The sequence below is a fragment of the Alligator mississippiensis genome, chromosome 2 (assembly GCF_030867095.1).
Source record: "Alligator mississippiensis isolate rAllMis1 chromosome 2, rAllMis1, whole genome shotgun sequence".
NCBI classification, from domain to species: Eukaryota; Metazoa; Chordata; order Crocodylia; family Alligatoridae; genus Alligator; species Alligator mississippiensis.
Window position 1 is genome coordinate 302,231,211 of NC_081825.1, and position 25,131 is coordinate 302,256,341.

Genomic DNA, 25,131 nt, shown 5'->3' on the forward strand with positions numbered 1-25,131 from the left:
AGCAGGGAATGGACTAGTTGGTCCTCAGAGGTTCCTTCTAAGCCTATAAGGAAGAGAACCAGGCTCAGCTGAGTAGTAAAGTTGCACCAAAGGTCATTGGATGAGTGTAATGGGAATAAAGCTGGGTCCATGGCAGACTCCTGAAGAACAGACTTAGGGGGAGACAGAAGGAAGAACAAAGGTGATGCGTCAACTGACCAAGAAGAGCACCAGAAGAATATGGAGTCAGGGAATGCCAAGGAAGACAGCATCTCAAGTAGGAGAGGATGGTTCACAGTGCTGCAGGAAAATGAGAACAAGTAAGGAACCTGTATTCCCTGACTGGGCACCACAGGATGACTAAATAGTAATCCCTGTGATAATGGTATGTGATTACATCATGTTTTGAGGACACAGGGAAGAGACCTGGGAGTCATCGTGGACAGTCTGCTAAAAATATCAGCTCAGTGCTCAGCAGCCATCCAAAGCCAAGCAAAATGTTAGGAATTATTAAGAAAGGAATTATGAACAAAATGGAAAGTGTCATGATGCCCCTTTAAAAATCCATGGTGTGTCCACACCTTAACGACCATGTCCAGTTCTTGACCCACACTCAAAAACAGTATAGAAGACCTAGAGAAGGTACAGAGATGGTCAACAAGGGTGATGAGTGTTATGGAGGGGCTTTCATATGAGGAGAGGCTGATGAGGCCAGGCCTATTCTCTTTAGAAAAGAGATGCTTGAAGAGGGGGTGTGATAAGGGTTTACAAAATACTAAATGATGAAGAGAAAGTTAGTAGGGAGTCATTATTTACTATCTCTCACACTCCAAGATTAGGAGTCATAATATGAAACTAGTAGGTAGGAAGTTTAAAACTAACAAAAGGAAGTTCCTTTTCATATAGCATGGGATGGACGTGTGGAACTCATTGCCACAGGATGTGGCGGAAGCTGACAGTTTAGCCACAATGCAAAATGGGTCTGGACACATTGGGGATGCCTACACATTCATTAATGTGCTTTAGGTAATGCTCATGAAATCTAGTACCTCCATTGCGAGGTAGTACAAAAAGGCACGACAGCATCATTTAATATAATAAAATAGCATTTAGCTAAAGAGCACTTTTTTGTGATACTTTAATGAGCATTAAAATAGACTAATGCACATTAAAGTGGACATGTAGACATGCCCATTCTTAGAAGAAAGGTGCATCAGTAGCTATGGAGCATGGGAGTGAGGGGTACATCCTCTGAATCAGAATTTCCTAGGCCTTAAATGCCCAAGGCTGCAAGGGGCAGAGGAAAAGGGGAGAAACCCTGGTCAGACCCAGAAGGCTTACAAAAACCTAGAACTCTTGTTTCCAAAATGATACCTTTTATTAGAACAATTGGAAAATGGCAAGAAAATTGTCCTTTTCTCCAGCTGGTCTAATAAAAGGTATCATTTTAGAACCAAGAGTTCTAGTTTTTTGTATGTCTTTTTGTCTCAGAGCAGCATGGCTACCAAGTACACCCTGGTCAGCCCAGGTTCACTCTCCATTTCAGCATTCGCACTCTGCCTCCATGCGATGCAGGAGATTGGGCATGTTGGACCTATGGTCTGACCCAGTAAATGGCAGCTCTTATGCTCTTATGCCAAAGGTAAAGATCATTCACAGCAGAACCTACCTTCTTCCATCATGTCGCTGTGCTTAGATTAATGGCAAGATGCCGACACATGGGGAGCATTTGTACTCAAAATAATAAATAAGCATTACTTTAGCACATACTCACACGCGTTCTCGATCAATCTACCTGGCAGCCTCTTGAGTCTACTTATGCATGCATGCCTGCTCTAGTCTCAAATGTATATGCAAATTTGACAGAATCAACCTGCAACAAACGCCTACTATTGAAATTAATAATGTGCTATTCATCATAGCCGGGCAGGACCTGTGGCCAGCTGCAAACTCATTTGGGATGGGGCAGAGAGGAGGAATAATGCCAACCCATAGTGTATATTTCTTTTACACTGGAAATTCTGGCCTTTCATAAAAGTGTACATATTCTGTAAACTGAGGGCAATTCTGATCAACGGTAAAATAAGCAATTAAGGGAAGTGCCAGCAGATAAAAAGAATTACAATGGGGGAGGTAGCAAATTTGGATGCACAAGTAAATCAGGTTATTTTTTTGTATGGCTGCACAACAGCCAATCTCCTTCTGAGTGGATCTGTTAATTACTGCAGCAGCCTTCTGGTTGTGTTTGGACCATTGCTCTCTCTTTTACTGAAATAACGGTTTTCATGGGGCCTTCTTTCATCTGGAGTCTTTTTTTTTTTTTTTCCAGAAGATGATTCTCTAATGATAAGCACAATTAGTCTTCCTAAAGTGGCAATTAGAAATTCTGCTTCTTGGACAGCAAGAAGAGAAATGCAGATTGATAGCAAAAGAAACAACGTCCGTACTAAAGAGATTGCAGCCTCTTCTGATCTCTTGGTAAAGGTTCACTGAGCACGGAGATGCTTAGCTCCTTGGTCCCCCAGTGACTCTGCACTGCGCTGAGACACCACAGTGAATCTAGCAGACTAGAAATAAGGGAGCTACACTGAGTCTTGAGAAAGCCTCTTGGGCTTTACCCCTGCCAGCGCTCCTTGCTTGGATGGTTTGTGCCACTCTGTTACTCCAGGCATAAAGGCATGAAAATTTTATAGGAGCTCCCCTTAAAAAGTGATGATCGCCCTCAGCTGCTACTGGCTTTTGCCAGGAATCAGAGTTACAGGGGCTCAGCACCACAAAGAATAAAATCTAGTCTAGCTAACATATGTAGAGCCAGCACAGCACTTGAAGAGCCCCCTGCCTCTCCTATGTACTTCTCAGGGATGTTGGGGAGACCCCAGCTGGAATACTGTGCCCAGTTCTGGGTGTTGCACTTCAACAAAGATGTTGAAAATGCAGAGAAGGGCCATGAGAATTATTAAGGGCCTGAAAGACAAACCTTATGAAGAAAGACTGAGGGATCTGGGGCTGTTCAGTCTGGGGAAGAGAAGGCTGAGCAGGGATTTGGTGGCCATCTATAAGTATGTAAAGGGTGACTATCGGGAGCTGGGAGAAAAACTGTTCACTAGGGCGTCCCAAGGAAGGACAAGGACCAATGGCCATAAACTCTTAAGTGGATGATTTCAGGCTGGATGCAAGGAAGATTTATTTATGGTAAGGGTGACCCGAATCTGGACTAGACTTCCCAAAGAGGTGGTGCAGTCCCCAACTTTGGAAGTCTTCAAGAGGAGACTGCACAGACAGCTTGGTGGGAGCATTTGCTCTCGGCAGTATTTCTGCCCCAGGCATGGGTGTTGGACTTGGTGATCTTTTGAGCCCTTCCAGCACTTCATTTCTATGATTCGATGTTCCATGTCAACTCTTTGAAGGATAAGGAAACGCAGAGAAAATGCATTCTCGTCTAACTGGCAGACTGCAAGATGCCAACAGTCTTTGGGTTACTTTGCACGATTTGACAAAATTGTTTCATATGATTTGCTATTAGAAGCAACATATTTGCAGTTGAAGAAAAGCAGTGCATGTGCCATCCTCGCATCTAAATGCAGCAGGACTGGGAATTACCTGGCATGTAGAGTGGTACCTTTCTCTAGGGAGTTGTCTTTTGACTTAACATTAGAATGAATCTGGGCATCACAGAGACACTCTTTATTTCACTACTCTCCGCAACAAAATTTTTGTGTTGCTTTAATTTCCACTCCCTAGACACTCAGGAACAGAATAGTAAGAGCTGGAGTGGGTCAGGCTGGAGACGTTTGGTGCAGATCTCTCTCAACACAGTGCAGCTATGAGACTTGCATCCTGATGGCCATTGAACCTACTCAGCTTTTTAAAATGGAAGGGGTGGGGGGAAGAAGGAAACAAAACCCTACAAGAACAGCCAACGTGTTGTCCTGGGAAACCTCTTCCATTTTGCTGGGCCTGTTTAGGACACGAGGGCTAATATTTCCAAAACATCTGAATAACTTGAGGAGACTTAAGTGACTTCTTCAATTATATTTAGGGCCCTGCTACATGTTCAAATGAAAGCTGGAAAGAAAACAGCTGTAGAGTTGTTGCACATTTTCAAACCCTGACTTCAAAGCTGATTGGGTCTTTTTATAGCTGGATAGTCATTTTATTGTGTGTGAATTACTTTGCATATGTGGCCTACATTTATTAAGCAATTCATCAGTTAATTGTATAATATATGTAATGTGTACTGGGGGCCTTAGGCTCCTAACTCCATTCTGAAAATTTTGCCCAAGAAGACCAGACAAAATAAACACATATAGAAGGGCTTCTGATGCACAGCCCTACAAGCTGATGGTTAATAGTACCCAACAACAGAAGAGGAATGAATGTGAAGGGCCTTGTATCTTCTCTGAACCTACTAACCCTTGGTTTCTAAGCCTGACTATGCTGAAATTCTAGGGAATCAAATTTCTTCCAAGGCACTTCCATTTTGCAATGTAGTTGGACCCTACTCCAGGCAGCTTCTGCATTCTTTTAAAGAGATGGCTTTCAACACTGAGGTCCTGGCAGGACCTAGTGTTAGGTCCTGGCAGGATGAGGTTGACAGCTGTAATGTAGCATTCGTGAAGGAAAAAAATGCTGCAAGGAGCTTGGAGTACGTGTTAGGGATGGCATCTGATCCCTGAGTGGCACTGCTGGTTTCCAAAAAATCATTGTCAGCAGCTGCCCCTCGATATGAGGATGACCGTCTTCCAATAAAGAGAGAAGTCATTGGTGAGTTCGGAGATGACTGCAGACACCAATCCAAGATCCAGATATTCAACTACAGACATGACAAATAGTTTTGGAAGGAGGAAGTGCATACCAGTGATGGTGGGTCATAGGTCTTTCCCTTTGTCTCTCATCAGTTATCCACCTCTACAGCGAGGCAAATTTGCTCAAAAGGGGGTAAATTCTACATGTAAAGTAAGGCTATGGCATTACGTGAAGGGTTCTGGCTATTAAATGCACAAATGGTAAGAGTTACTCCTGGTTAACAATCAGATTTAGGCCCTGGCTACACATTACACTTAAGATATGACTAACCAGTTAATCCTGTTCTACTTTGTAACCTGACCGCACATTAAAGCAATTAATGGCATCATAAAACAAGGAATAATCCACAAAGTTCTTCCAGAAAAATGTGTTTTTTTTTCTATCATACCATTAACTGAATGTGTGGGTAGGTATGCCCACCAGGCTGGAAGTCCTTTCAGCTGAGGGGGCTCCCAGCTGCAGGAGCCCGGTACTTGCTGGTGCGGAGGAAGCTCTGTATCGTGATCCGAGGCAATAAGGTGCGATGGGTTTTGAGGCCGGATCTGTGCCATGGCAGGAAGCATGATTGTGTGGATTATGCATCAGATCCCATCCATGCCTTTACCTGTATGTCTTGCAAGGTCCATTACAGCTGCAGTTTGAAGACTCAATTTCCCATAAAATCCCATTAGGATTGAAAGCAATGATCAGCCAAACAGAGCTGCTAGCCCCCAACATATGGGATCATCATTACAGTAAGCTGAACATGTGGCAATTTTGGTCTATCATCCCATGAGAATTGGGGATAAGAAGGGATTTCAGTGAAAGGAGAGAAACATTATTTCTGAATTTAATTTCTTCTTTAGCATTTTTAAAAATGTTTTTGGCTCCACACAGTTTATTCAAAGTAAAAGAAAAAAAAAAAAAAGAGAGAGAAATGTTTTCAGGGATCTAAAAGTGAGCATGTGATAAAGTGATTTCAAAGCTGTTAAAAAAAATGTTAAGATGTTAATATTCACTCTTAAACTGACTTGTTTAGCGGTGATCAAGATTACCAGGGGGACAGTGAGTGCTACTAGGGTGAAACACAATATTTTTAGCCTTTGCCAATTGACTTTCAGCAGCAGGAACATGAAAAACAAAGACCTTAAATACTATTGTACCATCCTACAAAATGACTACTTTCAACCAGAGCACCCATATTGGGGAACACTATGTTTGAGCACCCAGGACTGAGGCTGGGGTGTGTTAAAAGGGGGAATCATGGTGACTACTGGGGAGCAGCGGGGGCAGAGGGAGAGGGAGTGCAATCTTACCTGCTCCTACTCTCTTTGCTCCGGCTGTGCTGCTTATAGCTCCCCACTTTATCCTTCAGTACCACATACCACAAGCAGCTTTCCAGGGATTTACGTTACTTCGAATAACTCTCGCTATAACTTGGCATGGCCTCAGAGCCCTTCTAGCCAAGTGACCTCCAGGGCCATCGAAGAAGAAGGGCCCTTTTATAAGGCATGCATTGACAACAAACATGACCAGATGAATTCACTTGCTTTATTGAAGGGCTGCACTGTATGGAGAAGTGGGTTCAAAAGTGACCCCAAGCGTGTACCAGAGGGCTGGGTTTACCCCTAAATGAGTCATTTTGGCTACAAACTGAAATCAGCTAGGTGTGGGAGATCTAGTCAAACTTGCCCACATTTTCTATTCACTCCCAGGAGAAGGGACGGGACTGAGAGAAAGCCCTCACCTGTTATTTATACATTTATATTCTCAACCTACCTGCTGTCATGGTTCAGTGGCGGACTCCTTATCTACCCCATGGGACACCTGGGTTTGATTCCCAGATGTACATATAACTACAGCAATCGATGCACCAAATGTCCAGACTAAGCCATTCAGTAGTCTAAAAGGGGATGGACGGTCTGGGCAGTTTCCAGTCCCCCATACTCCTACCTAAGCATATGCATTAAACGTCCTGGGGACGTCTCATGCAGACACCATAATCCAGAAGGATCGATGACTGCCTGCTATATTCTCAACCAGTATTTTTTTGTTGTTGGTTTTTTTTTTTTGCAACAGTACAAAACGTATATTGAGAAATGGCCATGATATGACAGGGGCTTTTAAATATACCCTAGCACTACGCGTGCTTTAAACTGCCTGGAAATGTATCGTTCACATTTCTACAAGGGGCCAACCTACAGCAATCGACTGTGATGTTACCGCAACCATCAGAAGGGAAAGAGACCCTAACTTTAGTGCAAGTTGGACGAGCTTGTCCTACTCCCCCCCCCCCCCCCCCCTGCAGAAAACCCCAAAAGGCAGGGAATGCAAAACATCAGGATAGCACCAGGGAAGTCCATGAGGCAGGCTCCCTCGCCCACACTTAAAACGGTCCTTTCTCAAAACCATATTCAAAAGCCACCCATTCCTTTGAACACCGTGCACTCCTCTTAGGTTGTCTGCTTCATTGCACGGAGGGGCTGTCTACTGCTTTAAGTGCAGAACAAGCTCATGATGGTGAGTGCAGGGCTGTTAGGTCCTGGTCCTATAGCCTTTTGCCATGACTGGCCTCTTGGTTCTTTTGGCAAGCTCTTGTGTGGCCGCACACATCCATTTTCCTTTCACGCACCTAAATTTCTCCCGTTACTACTCTCGAATGGAAAACGACGCCTCTCTCACCTATGTGCTGTCCGTACATGTGATAGTAGAAGCTAAAACAATACGCCGTGTTGGTAGCTCCGTAAGGATTTTGAGGCACCACACTGAAAACAGGACTAATAAGTCTGGCCTTTTCTCCTTCCAGCCTGGGGCGCGACGTTTCAATGTACATGTAGAAACCTGGAAGAAGCCCCAAAGGACACTGTTAAATGAGGTTTTGAAAAAATAAATACCCCCTCCCCCCAAAAAAAACAAAACAACAAGGGACACCTCCTCCCTTCCCGATATACGAGCAATACATCAGGGCTGTTAAGAGCCTTGAATAATGTTAGGCATTGCTACAACAGTCCAAAGGTTGCAGAGATGCTTTTGTTGAGCGTTGAACTACACAAAGTCCCGGTGCGTCCCCACGTGAATGCTTCAAAGAGATTTTTTGCATGGAGAGTAAAAGCTGCGTTAGCATTTTGTGCTCATGGGCCTATTTAGAGAGAGAAACTAGGAGGTATGCACAAGCAAAGGGGGAAAACAAATGATTTGCCAGGCTTCAGTCTCAAGGCTGCACTGTGTTTATATAAATAGTGAGAGACAATATCTTGATGGCATCCTTTCTAAGAAACCATTCCAGCAGCCTTATCCATCATTGTTCCCATGCTCCCCCGCAGTGAAAGAACACAGTTCTTATTCATTCTGACACTGGGCTATGTCAGCATTATAGATACCATTTCTTTAATCTCATTTGCTCAATCATTGTAACCAAGCAGAGACAATGCAACGTGCTTTTGTTTCCTAGTGCAGGCTAGGCGCATGGAATAAAGCAGTGGGAGTGACCGAATCCTCGCTAAACCCAGCGCTCCCCGTCCGATTCTCAATGGTCCAGCGCACACAGAAATCAGAGTTCAGCATATTAGCTAGCTGGAGAGCCAGTCAGATTTATTATGCATCTCAGCAAGGTCCAGACTACAAATGGGGTAAAGATTTCAGCTATCAGAGACTAGTTAGCGAGAATTCAAATTATTTAAAGGGACAGCATGTTGGATATAAAAAGCCACAGGGTCTGCTGTAGAGGAGCGATCACCTTTAAAATGATGCTAGAAATGGCACAAGGCAGGATCCACAGCATTTAGCCTTGGATATGGATCTGAACTCTTGCAGAGTTTAGGGACACTCAGATGCAGTTTTCTACTTCACCGATCCTCCCTACCGAACGCTAGAGTTTCCTTTCTAAATTATACTTCCAATAGACTCATCCTAAATACTGTTGAGTGCCACGTAAGGACAGGCAAAGATGAGAGGGACTTTTGAGGTTGGGTAAATCCTGAATATAGCTATCCAGCTTCCCCCCCAACTGAGGACCTGGCTCCCTACCACAGCAGAAATCTAAGCTAGGTTTTACCTTCTTTGGACCCGGTTCGGTCTGCAATAGGCCCAGTGTTTGGAGTGTATTTTGGGTGTCTGGTGAGAGTGCTTTGTTTCGTCCAGTCAAAATTGTCCGTATCATCTTGGGTGAATAGACAGATGTTATTGTCCTCAAACCCACAGTGAAACTCCCCTGCCAACACAGGAAATGAACATGCATTCAGTGACTGCAACCACTTTATGATTAGCTTTCATAAGTCCTAAGGTATAAAACCATTTTAAAGAACAATGGCCATTATTAGCATTCAGAGCCTAGAAAATATTTTAAAGCAATAGCAAAGGTCACAGGGACAGTTTCCTTACAAAGGGCAATTTTTTGTATTTATCTGGATTGCTAAGACATGTACCTGGCCATCACTCCAGGTGGTTATGTAAAACAGAAACACGTATGAATCTTTTTCAGTAGCTCCCCATGCCATTCTTTATTACACTAAACCACTCTCTTCGAGAACTATCAGTCTCCCCTCCTAACTACCCACCCATTCTTCCAAAAACCCTCGGAGAATAAATATGCTTTTCAGCACCAAGGTCAAGAGGTGCAAGCTTCAGTCTAAGGAATGAGAGGCATTTCGGATGAAGCAGTGAGGCATTATCCATCAGCCTCCTCCTCTGGAAAGCAAGATGCAGTTCAACTGATCTCAATAGTGATGAGAGAGTTTTTACTTTCAAGGCAGCCAAGAACCAAAATCGTTCAGGACTTTGGGACCTGATGCATTATCCTTGTCCCAGCAGAGGACAGTCTGCATCTTGCAAGCTGGACACATGCTTAACCTTATGCCCACCAACAGTCCCACTGAGTTCACCGCTCTGGGAAAGTCAGCGGATTTATTTAAGGAAACTAGCAAGTCCCTTTTCTTTAAGGAGGGTACAGCTGCCTGTATCTGGTGTGTCAGTCCCAGCCTTGTTTAAAAGAACCAGGTCGCTAGAGACAGAATTTGCTTTGGGGAGGGAACTAAACTATGGATACCAACCTGCAGCTGATCTGAAGTCACTTAAAATACCTATGTCGGAAAACTCAGACTTGAAATTTCAACCTAAGCCATAAAGGCTAGGTACAGACATTCAAAAAGCCTGAGACAGAATTGATCTAAGTTAGGTGGTTTTCTGTAAGCATCGTTGTTTAGACCAGTAGCGAACTTAACACACATTCACTCTTTGGTGGGGGCAATCTTAGACTGGGGTCTGCCATTTTTAATCCAGTATACATGTGCCAAACTTCTGTTCTGTTACAGGTATAAACCAGTTTCTGATGACTGATATCAGTAAAAGTGTAATTGTAATGTCTTACCTAGCCAAAATGTCTAGAGCAGATATTTCTGGTGCTTTCTCAGCTTGTTTTTGGTGAAGCTTGAGAAACCATGAGAACAGTGTCTATCCACAAGGGTCAGGCAAAACATTACCTTACAAAACAAGGCTGCAACCAGGACATAACACACTGACAGCTACTCCCTCAATATAAGAAGCACTCACTAGTTTTCCCAAATAAACCCACTGATTTTACTAGATTGTTTCACTCGTTTTCTCAAACAAATCCACTGATTTTACTAGATTTATCAAAAGCTGACTAAAAGAATCAGTTTAAATAAAGCACAGGTCCTAAGCTGCCCACAAAGAATGGCCAAGTATCTGCATGATGGGAAGTCAACTTCCCAACTTCATCTGTTGATCTGATCTTGAAACCGAGGCCAGTGTGGTTTGTGGCTTGGTGGAAAACTGGTAATATGTCCAACCACGAGCACCACTGCACCATCTGAGCACCATGGAGAAGACCCACGCTTCTTCTTCCCAAACAAACTGAACTAAACACAACCAGCAGCAATACACACACACCTCAGGTATTCAACAACCTAAAAAGTGACATGTGAATGGACAGAGATAAGAATCTCCTGGTTTAGTCCCAAGTGCATAAAGAGCTGACAAGGCCACTGACAAAGCTTTCAGAGGAAATCACAGAATCCTAGACAACGAGGGCTGTAAGGGACCTCAGGAGGTCACATCTAGTCCAACCCCGCTACTCAAAGCAGGACCAGCCCCGGCTACAACATCCCATGCAGGGTTTTCTCTAACCAGGTCTTAAAAACCTCCAAGGGTGGAGATTTCAAGTCAGAACTGCTCAGTGTTATGCCCTGGGGCAGAGGCAGCAGCCAGAGGTTTGCCGTTATATAGGGGGGATGTCGCCTCCTCTTTTTGCTGATGACATGGGTTGAACAGCCAAAAAACTCCCCACGAATTACAAGGAGGTGACAGCTCCCTAACACAGTGAGCCTCTGGCTGCTCTTGTACGATGCCCTGATGCTGCTTTGCTGCTCCTTGCTTACACTGGGCAGAAGGGAGTGGGTGTTGGTAGCAAGTCCCCTATGGGCTATACTCCCACTTGGGCCTCCCCTCCACAACTGGCAGGCCAGGCCAAAATACAGCAATGCTGACTGAATGTGCACATTTTTATTCAAGTTCCTCCCGCAGCACCCCTCAAATTGAGATTCAAGTGGCAGCTGTACACCACAGCAACAGGAATCATGTTAGCCTGGAGTGCACTAAGTGAGCACCTAAATGCCCACCCCACACGTGGTGTGCCCCAAACTCATTGGCCACTCTAGGCACACAGAAGAACAGCAATTCATTGTAACTCATGGCACTTCACAGGAAGCACCATTAATTATAACGCTGCCCTGGATCCAGCAGACATTCACTGTTGGGTCCCAGGGGGTGGGGGATTGAGTGGCTGTTTACAGAGGCTGCAGCTGCTCTCTCCTAGCAATCTCCCTTTCCCCTCCCAGCCCATTTGCAGAATGGGAATGGGGAAAGGGAGCAAAGGGAGCTCATTCTGGAGGTTGCCCAGCCAGGGCTAGAGGTTGGGATGGGTGGATTGGAGCCCCCCTGATGTAAGGGGGGTGCCAATCCAACCCCCCCTCCCTCCAGCACTGGCTGAAAAAGCTACGGACCGAACTCCATCTGCTCCCTTCCCCCTTTCCCATTTTGAAGACAGTGCCGGGGGCAGGACTCAGCTATGTCAGCCCAGCCCTGCTCTCAGCACATGCAGATAAAAGTTATTGAGGGTTTTCTGCTTTGAAGCACCTTCATCTATAACCTCATGCAATGAGTGTTCAGATTGTTGTGGGATCAGGCCATTTTAAACCACTCTGCAGCAATGCACTTGTGTTTAGTCATAGTTATAGGGCACTTTTAGGGACCACATGGGGTAAAATTGTTGCTTCTGTCTGCACCTGCTGCGACTAGAAGGCAACCAGCTCCCATCTCTCCTGGCCCCATACAAAGCATTAGGAGCAAGCACTGCAGGCAGATGCTCCGAGCTGTCAGCACCCTGGATGTGCCATTCCTGTGCACAGCAAATACAATTAAAGGATAAAATATTGATTAGGCGACAGCCAACCAGAGTGGAAAATAAGTAAAATCTGGTCCAGCGCCTGCAACAAGCTGAGTTAAACCCGAAGTCAGCACCATCATACACTGCAATTTCTAACTCTGCTCCTCCAGCAGTTTAAAGGCTACATTGGTACTTTGAAGCAGGCTGGGGAAGGTTCATTTAGAAATTCCACATCAGCAGATTAAAAGCCTGTTTCTCTGAGTGAGCAATTTTCTTTTTTTTTTTTCCAGGCCAGAAGAGAAAAGTAAGTGAAAGTTTGTCATTTATTAACCAAAAAACTAAAACAAAGCAAAGCAAAGCAAAAAAACCCCACTGACTTCAAAGGGGACTCAGCCATTTGCAATATATTTTAATAGAGCAGTGCCAAGTATTCTTGGCACTGAAGACACAAAAACAAATGGACAAAAATATAGGAATTAAACTAATTCTTTAGGCTCAGATAAGTGCCTTTCCTGCACAAGAGCTCTAACAGATCAGCATTGTCCTTTATTTACTCATGAATCAGGCACATCAAAAGGGTTGCAAGTCTGGGCTTCCCTATGCAACTCTACCTGACCACAGCGTCCCGGAGCTGAGATTCATTTTGATATCCATTCAGATCTAAAAATGCCAGCAGAGCTGCTAATTAGCTCCAATAAAGGTGCTGATTTTTATTTTCCAAGCACATGCCAATTTAGGAAGTAGGCTGAAGCCATTAATAATTTTGCTGCTGATCAGGACCAAATTCAAAACTGTGTTCTCAAGGTGCTGCATGCTTTTATGAATCTCTTTCATCTCTCCCTCCCCCCATTAAATCCACATTTGAATAGGCATATCTAAAAGCTAATCTTTTGCTTTATTCAGATGCAACTTCTCTTTCTATGAATGGGATTTATACACATGCATCATAGAAATAGATTCCTTAATGGTCTTTATTAAAGCCACAAAAAAGCACATTTAAGGCCATATCTCAGCTCTTTTACTCACTAGATAATGCCAGCTTAGTTATTAGAGACATCTACTACCAGCGAATGATGCATGCAGTCTCCTGCAGCAGAATTTATACAGGAAGGACCTTATTCAGTCTCCCTTTCACATGCGTTAGCCAGTGAGTACTGCTAATTTGCAACAGCACATGGGTGATTACAATCTCCCCCGCCACGCTAAGAAAAGGGCAGAATTTTCCTGCTTTTGAATCAATTCCTAAACTTCTTTGAACACAGACTCCAGTGACATTGCTATATAATTTTATATATTCTTTTTTTCTACACTTATTAAATAAAATGAGGATCCAGAAAGCATCATGATGAGGTCTGAGGGAGAACATAAGACAGACTTTTCATCTCTATTTTGGTGGATGAAGTCCTGAGGCTATGCAACTCAATGAGAATTTTGCCTTGATTTCAACAGGGGCTGGGTTTCATCAAAGCTGTTTATCGACCTGAAATTTTTACCCTCTGATGGCTGCTTAGGTGTCTGGACAAAACCATTTCGTGGGCTCACTCCAGCTCTGGATGGAGATACTTCTCCCCCCTGCCTAGCATATGCAGAGGCAATACTGCAGACAGAACAACTACTGCCTGGACAGATCAATGGAGCTACCCTCTCCCATGGCTGGAAACAATCCCTGTCATTGAAGCAGCACCGGTGCTCCACATATTGTAACTAGCCTATCGAGAGAAGCCTAATTTCCAGAACCATTCACCCAGCTCCTTTATTGAGCAATGCATTGATAGTGAAAGGTAGGCTGACAAAAAGAAAGCAGCTTAAGATCTTCAGAATCAGGGAGCAATGCAGCAGATGGACCTGGGCAGGTGTGCTATCAATCACGTCTCCTACACCGTAGCTAGATATATAAATCATGAAGGCCCAATCTGAAACTCGTTCACGTCAATGGGATTCCTTTTCTCGGCTGCCATGGGCTTGGACTTGGACCTTGATTTATTATTAATGCATTGCACCTGATTTTCAGCAAACAAGTTTAAAATTTTTGCCGGGGTTCAGTGATCTATAGTTGAAACAAAGAAGCACCGAGACTGCTCACGGTACCCGAGGGCTGGTTTTCATCCTCCTTGTGGCTGAAAAATAGCAGTAATACTGGTGGGCCATCCATAGCAGAGATTTGTTCCCTTTGCAGCTCTATCTTTGCACGTGTAATTGAACATGAGGTGTAGGCAATAAAAAGTATGTTTCTTATCGCTAGCTGCAGTTTCCATCTTTATGATTTAGTTTGCCATGGGAGCACCTACAGCTGAGTACACAGCCAAGATGCTTACTGAGAGTTATCACTACCTGGATATTTTGTCAGTTATTGCAACCCCGACTAAATAGATTTGGACTCCTGTTTAATAAGGTCTGCGCTTTTATTATCCAGTCTAGAAAGAAGCAGTAGGAAACCCCTTCTTTCCTCTCTTTGCACATCCCATCTAAACAAATGATTATCACGTCTATGCCATCTATTCTGCATTCCCTATCACATTGAAAACAAGCTTTTTTTCCCATTGTGCTTCAAAACCTAGATGGGCAAAGGGGGATTTTCATTGTGCTTTTGAAACCTAGATGGGCAAAGGGGGATGGACATGACAATGAAGAGGTCAGCCAAGAATAGTTTATGGAGCTTCGACAATAGTTCAGACTGACCCTGGAGTGGAAGGTCTGGTTGGTTCAAGTTTTATTTCAATCAACTTGCCCTTTCCTACAGTAGAAAGGTACTGCACACATTTCTGCTGAAAAAAAAACATGTGTTCACCATGTCATGGAAAAATTGCTTCTGTTTTAAAAAAAAATACCGCTTCTAGGTGAGGTTCTGACCAGGACTGGAGATGTCAAAATAGCATGGTAAAAAGAAGAGTGGCTTTGATCAAACACAAAGCAGGAGGAGGGAGTCAACTATCATGTGAAACCACCCTTTCTTGCAAGTTTATTAATCTAATTGTGCAGGCCTGTGCGATTCAGGGCTGGTGCTGATTAAATGACCAAACATTTACCCAAATAACACTGCTGAATTCATAGCCTTCCCCCACTCATTTATATTCCTTCTCCTCCTACATTATTTATTAATGACCCTTTGCCCACAGAACCAGAGGTTCTTGGAGAGCACAAGCAGCTTTGCCTTGAAGATTAGTCAGCTGTTTGGGATGCTGGGGAAGAGATGTTTCCTGCAGCCAAAATTAGCTCTCGATCCAACTCGTGCTGACTTAACAACTTTGGAGACAACAAAGAGTCACATTATTCGACTGTAAGCTTTAATGCAACCTAGCACATTTATATCGGCCACAAATTGATTGAGAGCAGGTTCAGGCTTGATATCAGGAGGCGTTACTTTACGGTAAGGGCTGCCAGGCTCTGGAATGGGCTCCCAAGGCACGTGGTGCTCTCCCCTACCTTGGGGGTCTTCAAGAGGAGTTTGGATAGAGATCTGGCTGGGGTATTATGATCTCAGCACTCGTTCCTGCTGAGGGCAGGGGGTTGGACCTGGTGATCTGTTCAGGTCCTTTCTGACCCTAGAAGCCCTAGAAACTATATGTTACAAAATTAATACAGGTCTGAAGGAACCCAGGGACCACAGGTGGAAACAACATGCCACCCTCACGTTGTGTACTTGCAAAACAATAATTAATGCAAAGCTAATTCTTCAAATGAATAGAAGTGACAGCAGATAAAGATACTTACGTAAGTGGGGATTGACTGGAGCTGGAAGACAAAAAGGAGAGACCCAAATTAGTGTCATTTGAAAGCATTCGTATGACCAAGTCCCCTCGCTATCTTATACCTCCCCATGGGGTCAACTGCATCCATCTCAGAGTCCGGATCATTGCACACTGTGAGGGTGAGCAGCACAGGTAGCTTCCTCCTGGATCAAGAGGGCTTTGCTTCTCACCTGCCAAAAGTATCAGTGCTGGGTGGTAGGAGATATTCCTTTCCTTCCCAGGGTGAGCATGCTCCCTTCACAGATGGTGAAGCAAAATGGCAATTTCAGGCATCAAACCTAGATATAGCCATCATTATACTCTAGAGAAGGAAGGAGCTGTCCAGCAAACTGCAGGCCACCATCTTGGTGCAAAGTCTATAGAAGATGAAGCTAACACATCACAGGACAACAGTGTGTCTCACCAAATCAGTCCCTGCATAAGTTTTCTTCCTCACTTAGCATCTGCTTCTAGCAGTACATCAGCTGTCTTTAGGGCAGAGGATTTTGTCTGTAATAAATACGTTCTCCCGGATTCAAAAATGAAGGTATGTAAAATGTCAAGACCTATTACTTCAACCTAAATCAAGCGACCAAATGCTATTTTGTTGCAGGCTTTTGAGAGATGATATTATGGCTGAAATAACAAAATGCTGTTTGTTGGTACAGCACAGCAAATGAGAGTCTCAGGAAATAATGAGAATGTGTGTCTTTCCAAAAATGCCAATATAATTGTCAAACAAAAGAAGGACTATGTAGATTTGTTTAAAGTAAAAGACACTGTGGTGTAAATGAGGCATTCTGTTCTAAAATTATGCATGTAATACTGGCACGTACATTATTTTTCAGTAGTTATGTTACATATCTGTCATCGCAAGGCTGAAGGGTTTACAACCACTGGCCAAGAAATAAATTAAACGCATTTCTGAACTGCACGATTGAAATCTCATCTAGGAGACTAGTATGCATATCACAGAAAGATTATTAGTCTGGAAGGGGAAAAGAGTTATTTTATAAAACATTTACAGTAATTATTCTACTCCTCTATACACATTGTAGGACAGGAAGGCCCAATGATTCTGAGTCTCTGAGAACGTCAGATAAAGCATGGTTTTCATTTGACAGATCCTTGGCCGACCTGCTATGAATTCCCTTCCCTCCCCGACTTCGCTAATCTGCAAAACTATTTGTTGTCATGATTTAGTCTTTAATTCAAGCCATTTTATTTGTGAAGTTAATCAAGCAAGAGAGAGAGAAAGCTGACACATTTATGGCTAAATTGTGGCATTTTACTTAGAATGATGAAGAAGTTTGCCACTGTGCAGAAAGCTGGGGCCAGTACTATGCATCCATTAAGACAGTCAAAATGAGGCGCAAGTGGCTTGTGAGCTGAAACGCTGTGCCCATAGCCCTTACTCAGGGGAGCGCTGCTCCTGGGGGACTGTAGGAGCAAGGCTACAAACAGAAAGGTGCGATTACCTGCCAGATCCTGCCTGACTAACCTGGTCTCTTTTTATGACCAGGTCACAAAGTGCTTAGATGCAGGAGTGGAAGTAGACATGATTTACCTGGATTTTAAAAAGGCTTTTGACACAGTGTCACACCCAATTCTTACGACTAAACTGAGTAGCTGTGATGTGGATTTTTTCACAGTAAGGTAGGGGAAAAACTGGCTTATGGGATGAACCCAGAGAGTGGTGGTGGATGGGGAGGTTTCTCCCTGGTGGGATGTGGGCAGTGGGGTCATGCAAGGCTCTGTCCTTAGACCAGTACAGTTTAATATCTTCATCAGAGATTTGGATGAAGGTGTTGAAAGCACCCTGTCCAAATTTGCAGATGACACAAAACCATGGGGTATAGTAAACACACTGGAGGGCAGGGAGCGAATTCAGGCAGATTTGGACAGACTGGGGAAGTGGGCAGATCAGAATAGGATGCAATTCAAGAAGGACAAATGCAAGGTGCTGCACCTGGGGAGAAAGACTCTCCAACACACCTATAGACTGGAGGTACCAGTCTGAGCACCACGACTGTGGGAAGAGATCTCGGAGTCCTGGTTGATGCAAAAATGAACATGAGCCGCCAATATGACGAGGCAATAAGCAGGGCTAACCACACTCTGTCTTGCATCAGCAGGAGCATCACAAGCAGGTCTAGGGAAGTGATAATTCTCCTCTATGCGGCACTGGTGAGGCTGCAGATGGAGTACTGCATCCAGTTTTGGGTGTCGCACTTCAAGAAGGATGTAGATAACCTTGAGAGGGTTCAGAGAAGGGCTGCTCGTATGGTGGAGGGCCTGCAGGTAAGGCCCTATGAAGACAGACTGAGGAACATGACTCTCTTCAGCCTTCGCAAGAGAAGGCTGAGAGGAGATCTTGTGGCTGCCTACAAACTCATCAGAGAATAGGGGACACTGTTCACCAGGGCACCCCTCGGGGTTGTCAGAAATAATGGCCACAAACTGAAGGAAAATAGATTGAGATTGGTCATAAGGAAGAACTTCTTCACAGTAAAGGTTGCCAAAATCTGGAATGGGCTTCCAAGGGAGGTGGTGCTCTCCCCTACCTTGGAGATGTTCATGAGGAGGTTAGATAGGCATCTGGCTGGGGTTACTTAACCCCACCGCTCTTTCCTGCCTGGAGCAGGGAGTCAGACCCGATGATCTGCCAGGTCCCTTTCGACCCTAGAAAGCTATGAATCAATGAAATATTGGCCATCTAATTCTTTCCCCAGCTAAAAGCAGGATAACTGCTGTAGTGCAGCTGGAGAAAGGCAGGCATCTGTACTGTAACCCCATTGTTCAAAACAGGCTTTGTTCCATGTTTTGTTGCCCGCATGCACTGTTTTATTTATGGGCACAAACATTTCACATGTGACCTTCATTCACAAACTCCACTTCGGTCTGAAGTTTTAAAAAGATCTCTCATTTAACAGCTCTGCTGCTTTATCTGACTTTATCCAGAAGAATGATCAGCAATTTGCCCCAGTGTAATTTTCCAAAGAAACTTAGTCATTACATTATATTAGATACCTCATAGCATTCACTAACAAATTACCTTTCATTCTCCAAGAAACATTCATTTTGTGCACTTCTTGAGTGGCTGAACTTGGAATTAGCTGAAATTGCTGGAAACTGCATTTACTGACGCTTGCTTTGTAACCTCACAGAGAGGCTTTTATAGAAACTATCATTAATGGGTAACCTTGAGCCATGCTTTTCAGATTGTTCACAGTACAGCCAAAAAAAAAAAAAAAAGGCTGGGTGCCAAGTAAACTTCATCTTGCATTGACTGACAAAAGCAGAATAACAAATGAAACCACGGTTAGGCTAAACTTACATACGCATCATGAACTGAGAAAAAAAACCCCACTTAGCTAGACAATGCAGCAAGCAGGTATAAAACAGGGCCACATGATTCTCAAATTCTCATTCCCGAAAGGGGAAGTTGCTGTACGGGCTAGAGGTAGCAAGTAAAATTAGCCGTGAAGGGAAACGAATGGATGACTGAAGGGCTAAATTCCCAAGGTTGCGTGTGAATGATCTAGAAAATCTCTGAAGCTGAGAGTTATCGCCATTCGAGTCCATTCTCCCTGATATGACTGCTCAATTTGAAATGCACTCTCAGAACAGAAAGCAGAAGGATAACGTTACTGGATTCTCCTACGTCCACTGCACTTGGTCATCTAGGTCGTGTGTAGACAAAATCACAGGCGTGTGTGCACATTTTAAAGTGGGCTAAACACTTTTGCACCGCTTTAATAGTGTTGGTGTTTGCACGCCTCAGCGGCATATTGCACATTAATTCCAGCCGCTGTAGGAAATGCCCCTTAAATGACTTGGGGTGCAGCAAACTTGAACTCCTCTGAGGAGTTTTAGTTTGCTGCCTCTACAGCCGTGGAGCGAAGCACCGGGCTCCGTGCAGCTCCGGGGCTCTGCAGGAAGCCCTGCAGGCAACCTGGCAGCAGCCTGGGAAAGAAACTCCACCCAAGAAAAGTGGCAAGCTAAACCCACTGCTTCAATTTAGGGCCCCTGTTTAGTCTATACACGCCCTTAGTTGCCTCTCAACTCAGAGCCATGGGGGTCAAACCTCACTATAGCCTCACAATTTTAGGATGGTGATCCATGCTCTTGTACATTGTACCGCACCAGGCTTGTATTTCTGTACTGGGTAGGTGACAAAGCTGTTACAGCATCTTATTATAAGTTCCAGCTGTAAGAGGTCAAGGCCATGCCCAGCTGAGCCCATGATAATTAGATACCTGGTCATTTGGCCTGAGGCCACTGGATGTGATGCCAGGCATATCCTTGCCTTGTACACCATTGACTACAGGAACTAACATCCTTTGATCAGGCTTCTTTAGGGGCCATTAGACTTGGAAGATCCTTTGACCCCATCTCTATATTTTCAACTCTTTTTTTCAGATTTGATCTCAATTTCAGTCTGACAAATTCTTCCAAATCTAAAAACCCAGTTAAATAACAGTTAAGGGAGGCTTCAAAACTCCCAAGGAGAGCACAACACGTTACATGTCTCATTCAAAAACACCAAACAAACCAAACACTGGTCTTGGATGGTCATAGCCGGGACTATTAAATATACAGGATGGATTGGCTGCTGAACTAACATATGTTTTAGTACTGGCAACTGAATAGCGCCGCAAGTCCTCAGTCATGGCTGGGGTCCCTCTGTGCCAGGCACTGTACATACACATGGCGAGAGAGCTATTTCTCTGAACAGTTTATGTTCTAAATAGTCAAAAAGTATCTTGATGTCCACTCAAAAAATGCCTTGAAACCAACCTTGCTGGGGTCATTTGATCCCAGCAGTCTTTCCTGCCCAAGTGCAGGGGGGGCTGGACCTGATGATCTGTAAGGTCTCTCTCTTCCAGCCTCTAACAACTATGACACTATGAAAGACAAAGAAAGAAGGGCAGAAAGGAACAATGAAACAGATTAAGCTCTGCTTAATTGTTCAAACCTACTTTAACACTTGCCAATAACTCACCCCCATATCTAGGAAATGTCTCTTTATCCAAAAAATAAAAGGCCTTTAACTTGTACAGCCCTATACCTGCCCTTCAGTCTTACTTTCCAAGAGCCTGATCTTGCTACTTGATCTTTGCAGCTGTGCAGTCATCTAGGGTCTGGTTTGACTCCAAAAACTACCCCTTAATAGTTACATTCTGTACTACTTAGTTGAAACCAAAGCTTTTTTGGAAAACCTTTAGCATTTCCTGAATGCAAGGTGTAGTATATGGTGAGTGTCTGGGTTTGTATGGTGCACCCTACCTGTTCTAGACAGGTGTACCAGTTCTCCGTTCTAGATACTCTAAATAAATGTGCCTGCTAATTTGGATTAGTGAGAAGCAGCTTAATTTTGAAAATAATTGCTGCTTAATTAGTTTGTAATAGAAAAAAGTGCATTTTCAGGTTCTAATTGGAGAAGCTGAAGGTTCAGAGGTTTAACAGTCACCTTGTTTCAAACAGGCCTAGGCGGATTTATGTGAAATGATGCTGATTATTTTTTAAATTGTTACGACATGACATATGGGTGCCGCGCTGGCTTACAAAATAGCTATTAGCGCTACTCAGATTGATCTGATTGTGTTTACTTGGCAGATGGAGTGGTCCCTAGCAGAAGAACATATGCATCAACTAAGCGATTTGTCAAGCCGCGCTTAGTTGTAATTATGATGTCATATCTCCTGTGCTGATTTTTCTTTTCTCCACACTTTAAGTCCTTGTAATACAGAGGATGATCTTTCTGGAAAGCTACAGGCTTCATTACAGGATGTTCACACTGCTTGCATCTCTTTAATTAGGGAAACCAAGACATGAGTATATTTTAGTTTCTATAACTCTTTAATTTGGTAAGGCAGGATATGACTTTAAAGAGCTCATTACTGAGATTTGCCTAGTTTCATCGTTTCCTACAAAACACCCTATTTGGATGTTTTGATCATCTGATTTGGGACAATTATTAGAACAGCTTCTTCTGGATGAGCTCACTGAATGACATATGCTTTGCATTTCAGCAATTTAAATGCTAGTCTTCAGCTGCTGGGTCTTATTTTCAGCACAGCGCACACTGCAACACTCCTGCATTGAAGTAACTCAATATAACTGGCACAAGCTATAACAATCAGTGGAATACTGTCAGATCCCAATGCATTCACTATATCCAAGAGAAACGGTGACTCATCTTCCACAGTTGCCTACGAAATGTGCATTTTTGTCCCTATATTTAAAACTACTTTAATATTTCAAACAGCTGGAGATTTGGTCCTAAATCCCAAATTTCTCCAAATCTCTTCAACTGCCCTAACTTATTATAAATGTTCAAGTATGCCAATAGATAGCCAAATTTCACACTTCAAGAACAATGTAGAAAGAAGCTGAAAATAAGGGGTTTTAATTCATGCCTTACCAGAAGAGTTACCAGAATTATTTCATAATGAAATACCGAAAACTATTAAACGGTTTTAAGAGATTAAATAGCTCAAAAACAGGCTTATACTTTTATTTTTTATGACCCTGAATGGGGAATGGAAAATTTGGGAAAGTGTTGTCAGTTGATCTATGAGCCTCGTGGAAGAAATCATCTGTTCTGACTAGCAATAGCCACAAAAAATCCAAAGATGTGATGGAAATTTCTTACTGATCCTAGAAAATATTCCAATGATCCTTCAAAGGTGAAATTCGTTCCTGTGCACAGCCCATATGTGGCTGATGTACTAAGTAAGGCAAATTTATGTCCTCAAGCAAGATGATAAATGGTGCTCAACCCTTCTACTCCTCACTGGTTCACAAATGAACGTCACCTGTTGCACCTGGCTCAGTTAAAAAGAAAGATGCTGCATGACCTTCTAGCCTCTCTAATTCGAATGTGTCTAATCCACATCAGATTCTGGGTTAAAAATAATTGAGTAGAAATGCAATTAGCCAAATGCCTTTATCAGAAACTAAGGCGTTAGCATGTCCAACATGAGATTTTGCAATACAAAACTGCCAGTAATACATTAGTGCCAGAACTAAATCAGCACCGTATTCAATTAAGAAATATCCATAGATGTAGCATAAGAAATGTAGCGCTGCTGGAGTATGGGGATATGTTCATCTTGGAGACTGAGTACAAGTCAACATTAATTTGATATAAAAATAATACTAATAATATAACCCTCTAGATATTCACTGAGAATGTGTCAGGAGCTGGCCTGGAGCCTGAAAAACCAAACCCTTGAGCTGAAGAATTGTTTGCAAATACTTATCCTAGTTCTCCCGTCTAGCACTATTCACTCTGATTTTATTTTCTTTCCTGGATAAATATTTATAATTACCACCCATATTTATGTGGGCTTGCTGGCATGAAATGTATCCCGCCAGCCTATTAGCCACATTTCTAGGAATCCAGCACTTCAGTGTTATAAATATATAATTCCCCTCTAGAGTAATGTCTGTGATCTCATTTTATGTCTGGAGCAATAATGCCCTGAAAATAAGGCTTCATAATGGGTGCGCTGACACGATCATGAAAATGGTGCTAAGATACAACCCATATGTTTTAGAGCAGAAAACTAAAATATCTAAAATCCTTCTTTAAAGGAAAGTGGCCTGAGAGTTTTCCTACCTACTGACTTCTGGATCAGGATCTTTAAAGCTACTGCGTTGCTGCTCTCAGCACCGGGTATCATCAAATCTCACTGAAAAAGCGTCCCTCTGTTTGACATGTCATTCAAATCCCTTATTTTCTTCTGGATGGTTTGATTCGGTAGAAGGTCCTTCATCTACATACTTGAAACACATGTGTAGTTCTTTAAAATCTGTCCACGTGACAGATCTCAGACAAAATTCACTATGGCAGAAATGCACTTTTACACCGCAGGAAGGTTTTCTGCTAGCCAAGGGCTGGATGTTTCAGGTGATGTAACAAGTCACCGAAACCCCAATTTGAGCCAGTGAGCTCGTGGGTACTCAGTGTAACACATGGCCATTGCTGCCAGCTGAGCCGGTGTCTTGTGGTCTCTGATGAACGAGCACCACCACACAAGCCAAAGAGGAGCAAGGCTAAGTATGGCACAAACTGGAGGTTGCTTCTTGTGTGTCATCAGGATGGAAAGAATGAGAATGGGAAGGGTGCTAAACGGCGATTTGGGGCATCTGACTTCATTTCTGCCTGAGATACTGGGTAATCAGGGATGGGTATTTAGGCACCTAGATCCTGTTGAGACATCAAACTCTCAGTAGTAATTTCCTACTATGGAAGATAGTTGCAGTGCTACAATACCAAGAGAGATGGGTCTGTCTAAGTAGGAGGGTTACACTTCCTCCGTATTGACTATAGATATTTTCCCCTTTGTAAAATGATGCTTCTCCTTGGATTTTTGGAGTCAGATGAGGAGTAGGGGAATGAGCAATTTCCCATGACTTCTTAAACAACTGTTTCTTCTTTCAACCTACTTTGATTAGCGTGTGCTTTGGGACGCCAATACTTGCACCCTGGGAAATACAAAATTCTGCCGTTCAGCTGACATTATGCTGTTCTCAAGTGGAAAGTACCAATATGTGCTTGGAGGATCAATATTGACTGTTATCTCATGTCATTTTTTCTTGATATGAATACAATAAAATAAATTATTCATGTTGGGATTGAGCAGGGCTGAGCTAATAATTGAGCATGAATAATTAATTTCATAAAAGTCTCTTTTTGGTCTCAATTTATGCATAACCAGCTTATAATTTTCTCAGATTTGTTCATTGTTTAAAAGTATTTGACAATTACTTTCCATGAGTGATCTTTGGTTCACAGACTTCCTATGAAGTGTATGCTATAATTGATATCCAAATACATGCTCTCCTAGAGTTTTATATAACACTAATTTTGGATATGCATTTGGCTGGGGTCATCTAGACCCAGCACTCTTTTCTGCCTATGCAGGGTGTCGGACTCGATGATATATTGAGGTCCCTTCCGACCCTAACATCTATGAATCTATCTATGAATCTATGAATCTATAATCACTCTAGTATCTAGGTGTTTCAGTAGTTATGAACTATCCTGGTAACTTGTGATTTGACCAGCATGATATACGAGTTCTGTGTGGGCAAGGATAACAGAGAATCAGGCTTCCCATATAAATACCTCCATTTACAATATCAATAGTTGCATTTCTATAGTTAGCCTCTAACATGATTTGAATTTCCGTTTTCTTCTAACAATTCAACCAAGCATTGGTCCAG

General features: G+C 43.2%; 1 protein-coding gene across 3 annotated transcripts in view; it reads right to left on the bottom strand.

Annotated features, from left to right (window-relative positions):
• Positions 1–25,131, bottom strand: part of MDGA2 (MAM domain containing glycosylphosphatidylinositol anchor 2) — a 692,671-nt gene that overhangs the window by 22,761 nt on the left and 644,779 nt on the right. For all 3 annotated transcript variants that reach the window (XM_019496066.2, XM_014601296.3, XM_059723426.1), the window contains exons 12-14: positions 15,878–15,898; positions 8,819–8,974; positions 7,447–7,605 (exon numbers count right to left, since the gene is read on the bottom strand). In XM_019496066.2, coding sequence (XP_019351611.1) covers positions 7,447–7,605; positions 8,819–8,974; positions 15,878–15,898 — 336 coding nt within the window. The remainder of the gene's footprint in view (positions 1–7,446; positions 7,606–8,818; positions 8,975–15,877; positions 15,899–25,131) is intronic.